This window comes from Herpailurus yagouaroundi, unplaced genomic scaffold (assembly GCF_014898765.1).
Source record: "Herpailurus yagouaroundi ecotype Mexico unplaced genomic scaffold, PumYag 213, whole genome shotgun sequence".
Classification (NCBI taxonomy): domain Eukaryota; kingdom Metazoa; phylum Chordata; class Mammalia; order Carnivora; family Felidae; genus Herpailurus; species Herpailurus yagouaroundi.
Window position 1 is genome coordinate 5,178,798 of NW_024412444.1, and position 16,155 is coordinate 5,194,952.

General features: G+C 43.5%; 1 protein-coding gene across 2 annotated transcripts in view; it reads right to left on the reverse strand.

The window, feature by feature from the left end:
* The window catches only part of ATXN7 (ataxin 7), a 92,941-nt gene extending 76,792 nt beyond the window's left edge, over positions 1-16,149 (reverse strand). The window contains exons 1-2 of one of the 2 annotated variants that reach the window (XM_040454539.1): positions 15,990-16,149; positions 15,692-15,760 (exon numbers count right to left, since the gene is read on the reverse strand). In XM_040454539.1, coding sequence (XP_040310473.1) covers positions 15,692-15,760; positions 15,990-16,092 — 172 coding nt within the window. In that variant the 5' untranslated portion in view covers positions 16,093-16,149. The remainder of the gene's footprint in view (positions 1-15,691; positions 15,761-15,989) is intronic. The other variant, XM_040454540.1, reaches the window with a different exon arrangement.
* Positions 16,150-16,155: the final 6 nt, after the last annotated feature.

The following is a 16,155-nucleotide window of genomic DNA, read 5'->3' on the forward strand; positions in this document are numbered from 1 at the left end:
TCTATTTTTCCTGTAGAAAGAAAAGAGAGAAAGAAAGGAGAGAACGAAAGAAAGAACAAAAAGAAAGAAAAATTATGTCCAGTTTAGTCGTAACTATTTCAAAACCGTAGATTCCTATCAAAGGCAACTGAGCAGGTAATTCCCAGTTCTCAATCATCTCTGCACTGACAACGGGCAGTGCGAACCCACTGTGTGCAGAGCAGAGACAGAAAGCTGGGGGTGGCTCTGCGGCCAACAAGAGGAGGCCGGCCTGGCCTTCAAGAAAACTCCCACATGCCTGTGCCAGTCGTGCTGCACGTAGACAAGACCACAGTAATGCGACATGACCAAAGCAGAGAGAAATATCTGATGGAAAGTTTTGTTGTTATTGTAACCTATTTCTCTTTTGGAAGCACTACCAACAAGACCAGCAGAGATGGGAAAACAAGAAAGAGATCGATCGATCAATTCAGCTACTTAATACCAACCAGAAAATGGTTTGGCAAGTAAGGTAGTAAAATTTAGTGAGTCTAATTTTTGAAAGGAAGACTCCTGGAGAATCTCTGGATTATAAGTATCTTTGTGCATTATTTTTTTTGTTTGTTTTTTATTTTATTTTATTTTTTAAATTTACATCCAAGTTAGTTAGCATATTTATGCATTATTATAAAAGACTGTATTAGCTGTGTTTATTTATCTGCCCAGATAAAGACACTGTTTTGGGGCGCCTGGGTGGCTCAGTCGGTTAAGAATCTGACTTCGGCTCAGGTCAGGATCTCATATTTCATGGGTTCTGGCCCCACATTGGGCTCTCAGCTCACGATCTCACAGTTCATGGCTTTGAGCCCCACATCAGCACAGAGCCCACTTCGAATCTTCTGTCTCTCTCTCTGCCCCTCCCCCATTCACGCTCATACATGTGCACACATGCTCTCTCTCAAAAATAAACATTAAAAAAAACAGTATGCATAGTATGCACGCCACTTCCCTGTTATATTAAGAAATGTCTAAATTATTTTTTCCTGTCTCAGCTAACAAACTATTAGGATTTATTTTCAGAGAGTTAACCATTTCTCCACTGTGCACTTTAGAAATTATGTTTACTATGGATTTTAAGTGAATCCCTGCATGGCCTAACACACACACACACACACACACACACACACACACACACACACACTCTAACCCACCAGTCCCAACATTTTAAGTCCAAAGTTCTCAGACAGTACACCCACTCTCCCACCAGAACTTCACTGCTGCTGCTAGTCCCTAAAACACCAAGTTCCTTGATTTTAAACAGCTCTCTGGTGGGTGCATGGACACTGTTTGCCAGTAAGTTAAAGCCAATTCCTAGTGCCTCCTCATAAAGGAGTGTTCAACACGCAGAAATTAGCCACTGCTAAAAACAGATCAGGGAAACATCTGGCTTTGGAGTCAGCCAGACCAGAAATCCCAGCATTGCCACTTAGAAGCTATGTAATTTGGGGCAAGTCAAATTTCCTGAGCTGAGCCTCAGTTTTTTCATCCTTAAAATGGGGATGATGGAAATACCTGCTTTGCAGTACTTTGTAAGGACTAACTGAGGCAATCCGTGTGTGGTGCCTGGCTCACAGAAGTGGTCAAACAGTGACAGCCATTAATACTGCTATTACTCACTACAAGGTATTGGCTAAGATGCTTAATTTTTCAAGTTGTAAAATTCCTCTTTTTATAAAAAAATTTGTTTCATGTTTATTTTTTTAATTTTTTAAAATGTTTTTATTTATTTTTGAGACAGAGAGAGACAGAGCATGAGCAGGGGAGGGGCAGAGAGAGAGAGGGAGACACAGAATCTGAAGCAGACTTCAGGCTCTGAGCTGTTAGCACAGAGCCCAATGCGGGGCTTAAACTCACAAACCGCGAGATTGTGACCTGAGCTGAAGTTGGATGCTTAACCAACTGAACCACCCAGGCACCCCTGGGAATCTGCATGTAAAAAAAAAAATAGTTTATTTTTTGAGGGAGAGAGTATAAGTGCAAGTGGGGCAGGGAGAGAGGAAGACACAGAATCCGAAGCAGGCTCCAGGCTCTCAGCTGCCCACACAGAGCCCTACGTGGGGTCAAACTTGTCAACCATGAGATCATGACCTGACGCTCAAGCCACCCAGGCGCCCCTCATGTTTATTTATTTTTGAGAGAAGAGATAGACCATGAGTGGAGGAGGGGGGCAGAAAGAAGGGGAAACACAGAATCCAAAAGAGGCTCCAGGCTCTGAGCTGTCAGCACAGAGCCCAACACAGAGCTTGAACTCACAAACCTCAAGATCATGATCTCAGCTGAAGTCAGGCACTTAACCGACTGTGCCACCCAAGTGCCCCTAATTTTTTTTTTCTCCAATATACAGATTTTAAAGTTTATTTTGAAAGAGAGAGTGTGAGCAGGGGAGGGGCAGAGAGAGAGGTAGAGAGAGAATCCCAAGCAGGCTCTCTGCACTGTCAGCCCAGAGCCTGACGCTGGGCTCAAACTCATGAACCATGAGATCATAACCTGAGCCGAGATCATAACCTGAGCTGAAATCAAGAGTTGGGCACTTAACCGACTGAACCACCGAGGTGCCCCACCCCCCTAAAATTCTTCTTAAAGGCATTTTCCCAGTGTTAAGTAAAGCATATAGCTATCAGGATTTCATAATTCTTAAATGTCATTTATTGAAATCTGTATTTAAGAAGCTGTTCTTATTTCAGAATTACTAGTGAGGAAAAAAAGATCTTTGTGAAATTTCTACAAACCCTTACATGGCACTTGATGAATACTAGTGCTTACCAACTTGAGTAATCTAGCTGGATGGTTTGGTTTTTAAAGTTTAAAAAAGATTAGTTGTTTTATTTGTTACCCTCGCGTAACTATCTCCTTAATGAGAAAACTATGATTCACGGAGAGATTGTAAACTCACACAACAGATTATTTTCAGTAACAGCCAACAGCTTTTAGGAAAACATCTACCCAACACACAAGATTTTTTAAAGACACAGCCACTGCAGCTGCCAGTTAACAATGGAAAGCTCCTCAGACATGAGGCTGAGATAAGGAGAGTAAGTGTAGTGCCTAAAAACTGCTGTAAACTCCGAGCCTGTCCCTAGTACAGTGGTTCATCAGAGGAGACAGAAAAAGGCCTAGAAATAGGAATAAAGGGAAGGAAGAAAATAAATTTCCTATGTAGAGGTCGAAAAAAGCACAGAGTTTATCTTGGGAAAGAAACCCCTGATGATGTAATAGAGGGATTCAGGCACACTGTCATTTATTCCTACAAAACCAGTTATTCCAAAACCAAAACCATTTCTCTTTTCACAGCACACTGTTACTTGACCAAAGAGAGGGTGCTAGAACACTGGAAGCAGAGAGGAACAAGGGTCTACCAAGCTTTATCACCAATAAGGAAATGAAATGTTATTGCAGTGAACACTACCACGCCTCCCCAACAAGAGGCCAAAGATTATTATTACCAGGTGGTCTATACTGTTTTCCCCTCCATGCAGACACCAATTTTGCAAATTTAGCCAACTTGTGTAAAAATTTGTCATGTTAATTCCTTGTACCCAGTATTTAGATCCCAATCTAACAGTAATGTCACGTTTTAGTAAGAGTGATAGCTTGCTTTCCGTCATCAGAAGATACTAATGGACAGTTTTTGATAAGGGCTCTAAAGGGATAGCGACATGAAGGACTCAATTTTAGGAGGGTGACCCCTAAGCTAAGGAAGGTGTGGGGTCAGAAGGAGAAGCAGTAGTAGCCCAGGCAGAGGGAATGGAACAGGCAAGGGTTCAGAGGTGGGAAAGAGCCCAGAGCATGCGAAGAACTGGAAGGAGGCTAGCAGGCCTGAGGCACTGTAGGCAAAGGGGACAATGGAAGACGGGGAGGGTGAACAGCCTGGCAGAAGCCACACCAAGCAGGGCCTGTAGGCCATAGTAAAAGGATTTGAATTTTCACTGGGCTACAAAGCCCTGTGGCATCTCCCTCTCCAACTCACCCCTAAGCCCTCAGCAAGTGACTTCTACACTCCTACTCATCTTCCCAGACACCTTGGTCCCCTGCCTTTCTGTCAACACCCTATGATCCTCTCCCATCAGGGCCTTTGGATTTGCTGTTCTTTCGGCCTAAAGCTCATCCATGACATCCAGATGGCTCGTGCCTTCATATCCTCTAAGCCTTGGTTCAGAAAATTCCTCACCCTATTTTAAACTGCACGCTTCCATGCTTTATCTTTCTCCAGAACACTCATCACCACCTAACATATATGTTCCAATTTGTTGTTGTTACCGGTCTCCTTCACTAGATAGAAGCTCTGTAAGGGCAGTTCTGGAACATTTCCTGTTGTTTTCTGAAAACGAGAACAGTATCTAGCACAAAGTAGGTGTTCAGTAAATACAGGCTGACTGAATTAATGAACGAACACCAACAAAAAGACACATGAGAGGGTTTTACCAGACAGAAACAATCCACTTTAGACTGTAAAATTGTATTTTAAAACCCCACTTCCTCAGTTTTTCGTTACCTAAATAAACACTTGAGGATTTCACATGAAGGAGGCAGGCTCCATGCCCCACTGGCCTCCAGCCTCCACTTTGGCCCCTGCCAGTTCAATCTGCACATAGCTACCATGCTGGTCTTCTGACGCCCACCCCCTGGGGTGACCTGTCTCCTGCTGCACCTCTGTCTCCTACCCTCCAGTGCTCCAGCCAAGGTCTGGGCTCCGTCGCAGAGATGTCCCCACCTCAGAAGTTGCTTCCACACCAGACTGGCTAACTCCTCCTTCAAGGATTAACAACAGCACCAACTTCCCCATTCATCTCCTCCAGGAAGCCTTCCTTAACTAACCCCTGCTTTCCCACCAACTCACCCTGTCCTCCCTGCCAAGTTATGGAGATTCCTGATTTTCTGGGCTTACCTTCTCACCACCCAAGGCCTCGCAGGCCTTGCTAGGAAGTTTGGATTTCTTCTCAGTGCACTGGGAAACCTCCAAGGGATATGTAACTGCCAGTTTACTTGGCTATCCACCCTCTTCCACCCAGCTGCATTCTCTGGAAAACTGGCAGACAAAATTCTTCCTATCCACTCTCAACTAACTGATGACCTCCTAACTTCTCTCCTACTTCACAGGAAAGAACTAATTACCTTATGCTTCCCCAATTCCATGTTTCTACCTGCAAGGCATCTACAGGCTCTTCCTCTCAGAATACCAGAATAAAGTCCCATTCTATCCAAAGCTGACCAGTCTACTTGGGCACTGATCCCATCCCCTTTTCTCATCTCAGAGCATAATCCCTGTAGTTTTATCTATTTTCTCACATGCAATCAATTATCCCCCACTCCTGGATATTTCCAGGAGCAGACAAACATGGCCTAGTATTATCCAAAATAAAACAAAACGGAAAAAAATAAACCTTCCCTATTCCCCTTTATCCATACTCTTGTCCTGCCACTGCCACATTTCCCCATTTTCTTTCAGAGCAAAACCCTTTGGAGACCTGCCCACATCTGTCGTCTCCATTTCCTCAGTGCTGGTCCTCACAGTACCCCCAGTCCCTCCCTCAGCCCCCTCCACTGAGGCATTTCATCCACTGATGAAGGTCATTAATCACCTCCACACTTCCAGAGCCAAAGATCAGTTCCCTGGCCTGGCTTTACTTCACACAGCATCTGACATAGGCAATCACGCCTCACTTCAAGTGTTTCTCCTTTTGAATTCTATACCAACCACGCTCAGCTGGATTCCCTTCCCATCTCCTAGCGATTCCTCCCTCCTCCCACAGCTTCCTCCTCAACCCCACCCCCTCAAGGAGGACCGCTGGCCCGCTTCTACTCTCTGTCCACACCCGCACCTTGGAGGAACTCACCCTGTCCCGTAGCTTTCCAGGTTCTGTACACAGGTGACACGGATGCGCACAACGCCGCCAGCCCAGGCTGCCCCACCAGGCGTGGCTGTATACTCCACAGCTGCAGGCGAAGGCGAAGTACCTCACACACACTGTGGCCGAAACCCGAGCCCCTTGACCAAGTCTCCACTGTCTCCGCCACTCCTCACCACTCGGCTGCTCAATCCTTACCTTTCTCCCCCACCCACATCCAAGCCTTCATGAAATCATGTCAAATCCACCTCCAAACCATACCCTCCACAGGATACCCTGCCACTGCCATCACCACCTCTCACCTAATTGCCTGGTCTCCACACCCTTCCCTCGAAACACTTAGCATACAAGAGCTGGTGGTTTTCACACTTCACAGATCAGGCCATTCCCCTGCAGTAGGCTCCCTTTACGCACAGGATAAACCCAAATCCTAACCTTGGCCTTTGTGGTCTGACCTTCATAAGCTTCATTTTTCCTCCACTCCTCTCCATTCCTATCACAGAGGCTGTGTAATTGTTTTTTCCATCCACATGGGATATTCCTTCCCCCATCCCAGATGACCCAGTGACAGCTTCTTTCACACCATTTAGATCTCAGCTCCAATGCTAAATTCCAAGAAAAGCCTTCCTTCATCATGTTAGCTAGAACTACCACCCCCCCCCCACATCATTAGCTTACTTTACAGCACTCTATGTCCTTGAAAAATGTTTGTGTATTTACTGTGTCTCCCTTTGGCAGAGGGCAGGGGCTCCTTCTGACTTGTGTCACTCTATCCCCAGCATCCATCAGAGAACCTGGCACTTAGTGGGTAAGTCTGCAAATATCTGCTGACCAGCTGCCTTACTGAGGGTTAGGGCTGTGCCTTCCTACCTTGTTTGCAGTTGTACCCTCAGACTCCAGACCAGCAAAAGGCACAGATAAAGTGTCTACCAAATGTCTGTGGGAGAAAAGCTAAATGAACAAAGGCAAAACAGCCAGAGGATTCTCAAAGCAGGAATCATGCTGGACAAAATACTCTGGGGCCTGCCGAGAGACAAGGCCCGGACCTCGTCAGGAAATAAAATAACCAGGCTAGTAAGTTCAAGTCCTGCCTGTCGTTAAGTGCCCAAAGCAGTAACATGGGTGTCCTTGATCAAGTATAAACGTCCCTAAATACAAACCCTGTAATTAAAGATTTAAAATTGGCTAGAATGGGGTTACAAAGAATGATGGTTCTCATGTTCCATATTTCATTAGTAAAATCTTTACAATGAATATGTATTAACTTCTATCATAATGATGATTTTTTTTTCCCATTAAAACCTATCTGTCCATATAGTTTCCAAAGAGAACAAGGTAACTTAAATGAAGAACTGCTTCCAGTTAGAATGGAAATTTACAAGAATTGACCAGGCAATTTTCTAAATTCCCTCACCAGGCAGAAAACCCCTTGTGACTACCATCCCCTGTCCCCAGCACCTCCCCTCCAACACACACCATCATACAAATAGGGGCCTCGGTTATCCCACCCCTTTCACGATTTAGTGAAGACAACTTACTCTCCTGGCTACAATTTACCTTTCTTGCTCAGAAAAAGAAGTTTGTGGAACATTCTAAGAAGCTATCTGAAAGACAAACTTCAGGCTTCCAGAAGAGGAGCTGCACCACTCTGTACAAGCAGGAGAGAGTAAATAACCACACGGGGCTTCTCTCTGCAAGTCAAAAGGAGAGGTCTAAAGGAGGAAACAAGAAATGTCAATCCCCACTTCTCATTTTCACTGGAGTCTTAAGACAACTCGAAACTTGCGTTCATTTCCTACACTCTGCCCTCCCGAGCACACTGAGGTTTCCTCTGACCGCCAACATACTGCCTGCTCAAGGAAAACGGCCATCTCCCTTCCTGCTGCTTGCTCCCCTATACATCCTGCAGGAGCACCTGATCAGAAGCACGCTCAAGACACCCCGTTTTCATTACTGATAAAATGAACAGAATCAGCAATTAACATGTGTTGAACAGTTACTCTGCAAGCCACTGCACAAAGTGCTGAAACAGCACTACAATATTTAAACCTTCCAACCACTATGGGGCACTACCACTATTCCCATTTTACAGTCAGTCAACTGAGGCTTAGCAAAGCTATTTAATTTTCCTCAAGTTAACTCACCAGCCACAGCTGAGATTTGAGCCTAAGTCTGTTTAACTCCAGAATCAGTAGTTCCCACCACTGCCTTGCAAGTTGTCTTTTTTAAACCTACCACATGGAACCCCTTTCCTGCCTAACTCCTAAGAATAGCACACAGAAGCAAGGTTGCATGATAGACATTTTAGGAAGCTGATTTAAAGCAGTGCTTCTCAAATGGCAAAATACATAATGATCTCCAATAAGTCCACAAAGAAATGAGAAAAGTAAGGATAACGCATTGTGTCTTTTCAAAACTTTCTTCAAATTTAAAAAACCGTCCTTTATTCCAAAACAATGGCCCTCATACTTTTATAATGGTGATAACTATATGCGTGTCTAATTATCTATATTTCAAAATGCTAGCAACCCTATCATTGGTCCCCAATTTATTTAGGAAACTTCCTGGTATAAAATAGAAAAGCCTGGAACCACTGGTTAAAAACATTCGTTTTGGGGGGTTGTCCCCCCCCCACCACCACCCCCGCCTGCATTACTGGAGTTCAAGATTGTGGAAAACATCAGTGTAACCTGGGAGGGAAATATTTTTTGTTTTAAGATTGTGGATGTAATTGATAATAACCTATGACTTTTGCCTGCCATAAGCTTACACAGAACAGAAAAGCATTTCATGTTAGCAGGGTCTTTATTACAAAAAGGAACAAGAACACTTAATCTAGTTTTATGTTGAGTGCCTGAAATGTAAAAATCGTTCTTTTCCTTCTTTTGCTCATTTATAATAATCCCTGCTGTACAAGATGAATATAAATGTAATCCTCTGCCTTTCTCTCAAAAGTACAGTAACTCCAACTGTTAAGTCTACTAACAGGCTTCTTTTTCTCCTTAGAACTTCAATCAAAAAATACTTTAATAATCAGAGGGGCACATTTATTAAAAATACTGCCATAAACTTTGAATATCAATGTGATTAAAAGCAATCTTGCACTGAAATGCTATTTAAATAGTGAAATTTCACTTCTTTTTTAAAAGATTTTTTTCCTAATGGCACAAATCCCAGATGATTGTGTTTCCTATCTGCTACAACCTTAGCTTTCATTTCATCTTTTTTTAAAGTCAATTACTTCTAATGCAAACCGCACACATGTCCCCTCCCCCTCCAAGAAAAGATCTGTATAAAGGAACTGCTAAACACAACATATAGACTGTTCTAAGGCACAGCAAGGAAAAGGCTCTGGTATCTTTAGAATAAATGTGGGGGCAGGGGTAGTAAAGTTCAGTTTTTCTAGCTGAGGAAAAGAAAACAAAGGTCATAGCAACCTGCTCAAGCTCATGAAAAGCAGGCGAGCGTTCTGGAATGGGCTCAGCACGGCAGTGGGTCAAGCATGTGGACTGTGGAGTCAGGCAGATCTGGGTTAGTGTCTCTTACATGCTTCATGATCTTACTGAGGTACCTCATTTCTCTGAGCCTCAGTTTCCTCATCTGTAAAAGGGGGAAATGGGAATGCGGAGATCACAGGAGTGCTGACAAGATGACATAAGGTAAAGCATATGTTGGCACAGAATAAACGTTCTCACCAAGCTTAAGCTGTCCACATATACGCAGGTATGCTGTGAGATGTGGCATTGAGAAAGCAGGATATCCTTATAAGAAATGAGGCCATAGAACATGTAGGTCACACTCAGTAACGATGCACAAATTTCTCCCAAAGTTAGAGTTCACAAGAAACAAAACTGTAACTTGAGTAAAGTTTGGGAACCCCTCGCCATCACAGGTAAGGCACATGGTCTCCATTAACAACAAAGCCTAGAGGGTGGAGAAATTCAGCATGGATTGTGCCAGGTGTTAACTCTTCAGCAAGTACAAAATCTTAAAAGTGTGAGATACAAGGATGCTGTATACCCTCTTCATCAATCAAAATGCAGATCTGCTTCCTGGTGAAGCAGCCTCCTAACTCCCAAAATGACCTCCAATGGGGCTCCAAACTAGTTTCTCCAAACTACAAGGGCAGAAACTCTGAAGAATTTGAGTCAGGTACCCTTTTTAAAATCCCATGAAAGTTTGCTTCTTTCTCCAGTGGGGCTTAACAGAAGCTGATCACCATCCTCACAGTTTAAGGCTCTTAAAAGCTGAGACAATGACAGCTCTGTTGATGCTCTGTATTTGAACTGCCCTGAAACAGACATATACCCTAGAGAAGTGGCAGTGAATGACAAAAGAGGACGAGGACGGGATCCTTTTTACACAAAACCTCACATACATTCTTTCATCTTCCTTCTAACCCAACATACTTCTTCAGTACTGGATAAATTTTTGGTTGAAGAATAATAACTTTTACTATTTTAAAGATTCTCCCCTTCAAAACAAGTTTGAGGAGTACCAAAATCACATTCTGCAGAATGAGTTTTCCTTCATTAACCAAGGAACCCATTAGAACAACAATTGGCAAACTTTGTCTGTCAAGAGCCAAACAGTAAATTGTGGGCTTGGCAGACTGTATGGCTTCGGTTGTACCTACTCAACTCTGCTGTTCCTTGTAGGGAGAAAGCCGCCACAGACCATCAGTAAAGTAAATGAATGGCTGTGGCTATGTTCCAATGAAACTTTACTACGGACTCTAATATCTGAATCTCATATTTTTTCACATATCATCAAACAATCATTTTCTTCTGAGTTTTTACTTCAATGATTCAACAATGTAGAAACCATTCTTAGCTAGGCTGCAGGCAGGATTTGGTCCACGGGCTGTCGTCTACATTAAAAGAGCTAAGGAACCAGAACTAAGAGGAAGGAATCCCTGCTCTGTGGGAGTGTCTCACTAGGTCTCCAGGGGCTCTTTCACTCTGGAGTTCGTGCAGACTTTAGAGAGTTTCATACGTCAACTGTCAGACAACTGCCCATTGTCAGTGCAGCCCTAGCTCTCATCCGTGAGGCATCAAGTGTGGGTGACCTGCAATCGAATCACCTGAGTGCTCCTTAAATGTATGAACCTGATTCAGATACAGTGAACTTGGATCTCATGGATTCCTAAGGCTCAGTTTCGATTTCCACTTGAGATGTAGGCAGAATGCAAACACTGCCACCTGCAGAACACTCACACACCTATGAAAGATATCAGAAAGGGCAGCCTGGCTTGCCTCAAAAGAAGGTACAGCACACATAAAGACTCCATTCTGCAGGAGACAAGGTGAAGTCCATGTAAGCAGAAAAGAAGAAAACCTAAAGAAAGGATATGCTGTCTGGGACATGCTTCGAAATAATTCAGTGTGGGGAGTGGGGTAGGATTGAAACAAGATTGGGCCATGACTCATTAGGTGTTTAAGCTGTATGAAGGATACAAGGAGGCTCATTAAAATTTTTTCTGTATCTTTTGTAGATTTCAAATTGTCCATAAGAAAAAGCTGGGGGGGAAAAACATGAAAGAAACCCTACAGAAAAACAGAAATGTTCTTCACTTCAGGAAAAGGGTTTTATGCTTATAATGCAGTTACTTTAACAGTATTTCACACAAATACCTATTTGTTTTCAGTTAACTATGACCATTTTCTTCTCTAGGCAAGAAAAATTTAGTATTGATACGGTGACTCAGTTAGTGTTGACTGAGGCTGCCCATGCCCCAGTCAGTCTTTTATTTTCTTTTCTTTTAATCTAGCTGCTTATAGATGCCAACCAACCTCTTTTTCATCTTGCCCTAGGCTCAATTATGTCACTGTTATTATGACAGGGAAATTACCTGTCATCAAGTGTGGCTATCACTCTGGGTCGCCATTCCACTCCCTTGCCTAAATATCACAGATAAGAGAGGTGGTGTCCTGTCTGCACTTTCTGGAAAGTGTAAATGGAGTGCTAAACTCAGGACAAATCAACAGGAAGTGCTGAAAGACAGCCTCTGGCCTTCTGAGGGCCATAAAGCATACCTCCCACAGAATAGGTACCTTTGGGGGAGGAGGGCATGGAGACCATGGAAAACTGGATGATTCGACCTCTTCATCCTTGAGAGACTCAGCTCAATCTTTCTAAGTAGCCCAATTAATACATTTTTGGCAGCAAATATTTACTGAGCACAAATGGTGCAGAAGATGACTATACCTCCATCAACAATGCTCCTGTCCTCTGGGAGCTGACATTCTAATGAAAGAGCCACCACATAATATATACTTTCAAATGGTGACAGAATAAGTTGCTTTTTTTTTTTTTTAAATCTGCCAAGAAATCAAGGCATTTGTTTTTATTTTTTTTAAGGCTCCCTATATATGTTCAGTCACTAATATGGAAACTTTAATCAGTTACTCATACCAATCAATTTCATCTAAAAATAATTTTGTTAGATATAGAATTTCACAAGTTACCTTTGGAAAATAGGGTAATTTATCTTCTAAGTTTAATCATTTGAAAACAGCCAAAATGTATTATCCATCTGTTTCCACTCAGATCACCTGTGTTATCAACTACAATTACAAATTACAAGAAACCAAAGGCAATAAGAATGTGAGGATGCAAATGGAAACAGGATGACCTCTAAAAGATAACTGAAATTTTATCCTAACATTTGCCTACCTGTGCTAATTAGGAAAAAAAGGGATGATACATTAGCTAAACCACAACTAACCTCACTTCCATCTAAATCAATAGTTGTAACCTCTCCCACAGCATTAACCCTTGGGCAGTCTTACCATGAAAGAACTGGCCAAACTAAGCTACAGGAGAAAAAAAAGACAAAAATCATGGCTCACCAGTTTTGAATTTTGGGGGTCAAGATAAACGAAGGATCTCTGAGAATTCAAGAGAAGCTGTAGACATTACTAGGAAGTAGACATACAGGGGTGCCTGGATGGCTCAGTCGGTTAGGCTTCCAACTTCGGCTCAGGCCATGATCTCATGGCTCGTGAGTTCAAGCCCTGCATCGGGCTCTGTGCTGACAGCTAGAGCCTGGATCCTGTTTCTGATTGTGTGTGTGTGTGTGTGTGTGTGTGTGTGTGTGTGTGTGTGTCTGTCTGCCTGCCCGTCCTTGGCTCTCTCTCTCAAAAATAATCATTTAAAAAAAAAAAAAACTTAAAAAAACAGTAGATGTACATAGTTTAGCCTACAATTTCAAGGAAACTATGATTGCACTACAGCCCATTCAAGTCCCAGATATTAACCCCCTGACCCAAATAAATACTGAATTCAGAAATAAAGTCTAAGATTATCAGCAGTTTAAAGGGTTGAAGAAATTAGTATGCACTGAGTCATTTTCGGTATGTTATCTAATTTAATTTCCACTCCTACAACCTTGGGAAGCAGGTATTATCACGTTTTACAAAGAGGGAAAGCCAGATTCTGAGAGGTAAAAAACAAGTACAAGGTTAAGCAACTTGCTCTCATACCCAGGCTTTTACCCCTAAGTCCACAATCATAATGCAACTGGATGAGAACTCAACAAGTCTGGTTCATATTCCCAAACATCTTCCAAGATGGGCAGTTCCTGATTCTTAGTGCTTCAATCATGTGGTCGATTTATCTACATTTAACCTCCTTGCCAAGAGGAATTAGTACAGATTTAGTTCCACAACACCTTTTCTTGGTAGGAAATAATCGTCACTAAAGACAAAAGATAACTAATAATTTTTGCTGATTTTAAAACGTATTTTCATTTCTTAAGCAGCCCAACATGAGCTGTTTGTTAGACAAACAAAGCCCACTGCATGAGTGCTGAATATCCTCATGCTTGAATTTTGCAACTGTTTCAGAAAATCCATAAAATCACAAATGAATCAAGAAGTGACCGAATTAAAAACTTCAGTCTCTAAGCCAAACAGCCAGGCAGAATTTCAGCCATCCTGGCCCCTTCAGCATCCTCTGAATGGTGAGAGCAACTTTTAAAAAACAGCACCTCTAATAATCATTAGTAATTTGGTAGGTCAGAAACACACACAACCAAATCTCTGAGCCCTTTTTGCCTCAAGACGGTAGTTAAGAGGTCTTAGATCCTCATGGTAAATAAAACCTGTTGATGAATATGTCCCAGCAGAAAATAATAAATATGGCAATAATTGCATTCTAGCCACTAAATGGGGTTGGGTCTCAGTCTAGACCAAGTTGCCCAGTGAAACACTAATACCCTTACTCATCCTCTATTGGGGGATTACCAATAATTACTAGCATGCTGTTTTCACACAGATTTAGAAACCCCTTATGGGAAATGTATCCACACCCAAAGAATAAAAACTAAGAACAGGAGTGGGTCAGGTCCTCTAATGCTGTACTCCAACTGCTTCATATGAGAGTTGCCACCTAGTGATTTTAATTTTTTAAGCCCAGGCGGACTGCCAACTCAACACTAAAACCGGACTAACAACTGATTTTTCCTATTGCAACATCGCCAGCAAGTCCTGTGCTTTCCCTCTCTTTCCTTTGCTCTCAAACAGCGATTCTCATTTTCAAAATCAACTAATTTGCTCTATAATCTGTTCCAATTGGAAGCTCTCACAGAGCTGCCACTGGTATTACTCTTCTTCTCAGCGCCAAGAGGCCAACAAGAGGCCAGTTCAAAAAACCAAAACAGCAAACGTGAAAAAAAGAGAGGCTCTAAAAACAAGAAGGAAATATGGAGACAGAGTAACAATGGGCCAACTCTGGACTTTAAAACATTCAGCTCGCCAAGGTTCTACCTATTCTTGGGCCATGGACAATAACTATGCCAAAGTAAACGGCTATATATAAGCAATGAAATTGCATTAGGGAATATAAACTCAGGATTTTGGACACCAAACCTCACGTAAGGCCTTGTCCTTACCACCACCGAAAGAGCAACTTAAACTAACCTAAAGTTCACTGGCCTCCAGAAGTCCTTTCTGACTGCAGTGTGTCCAAGCCCGGCACAGGCATTAGATAGCAAAGTTGACTATTCAAAGAAAAATAAAATCTAGGAGGATTTTAGGAGGAAAAAAGAAAAAAAAAAAAAAAAAGTCTGACAGTTTCTAGATACCTGACCTTTCATTTCATTTGGAGACACACCTTTAGCTACAAATATCTCCCTAAATAGCCTTCTCTAAGGATCAGTTTTATTAAAAACTGGCCAGTAATTAGACCCTGGTTTCACCAACTATGGACGCTAAAGGCTTGTTTCACGATACAGAATTCTGGCCTTTTTCGCGCCCTCATCTTGGCAAGTCACACACACAGTCTGGCCAACTGCTCCTCAGTTGTGGTGATCCTTCTGTAGCATCCTGAACTTTGCAGCTTGAACCTCACAGAAATAAGGCCGCACAGATAAACTGTTATCTTTTCTAAAGTTTGGAATCAATTTTGATTGCCAGCAGAAAATTCCTGGTGGCAAGATTTCCTTCCCAGAGCCGCCTAAAGCATTCGTGGAAATGCTTTCCAAGCTAGTAATTCCCGTCTCCACTTGTGTTTTTCAGTAAGAGAGACCAGAAGGGATTTGGGTTCAACTCACTGCTAGTCCCCAAAGCTTATCACTGAGCAACGCAGCTCAGGCTGCACCACACCGGGCCTCCACCAATGGGTTCGAGGACGCTCCCCATTACAGGAAGACCCGGAAACAAGACTTTCCAATCGTTCTGCTCTCCCCCTTCTTCCTCCTCAAGCAGCAGCATCCTCGCGCGTGGGTAAGGAGTGAGTAAGGTAGGGTCAAGTTCCCCACCCTAACGAAGCGGGCAAGCAAACTTCCTCGGGGCTTGCACAAACTCCAACGGGGGGGCTGGACTCACCTTCGCGACAGAGCCCCATGACTTCGCGGTTTTTCCCAAACTCCTTGAAACTTTCGTCCAATTCCGTCCCTAGGAGATACACACACACAGGAGGAGGGGAGAGGCAGATCAGTGGCCGGGAGTGTGACGCACGCTCACGCACGCAAGGAGTAGTTGCGGGCACCTCTGCGCGCCCCAACGGAGCGATAGCATCTCTGACCCCCGAGGGGGCGGGTCACAGGGTGGGGGCGGGGAGGCGAGGAGGGTCAGAGGATGGGGGACGGAGGGACCTGGGGAAAAGGAGGGCGTGGACACTCACCGTCCTTCCCAGGAAGTTTGGAAGCCTCGACCCACAGATTCCACGACTGTCCCAGCATCGCTTCTGGACTGGGCAGGGGCCTGCGCTCCCCGACGGTCGCCATTGCGGCGGCGGCCGATGTGGAGGCGGCGCCCGGGCCGCCGTCCTCCGGCCGGAGGCGCCGCGG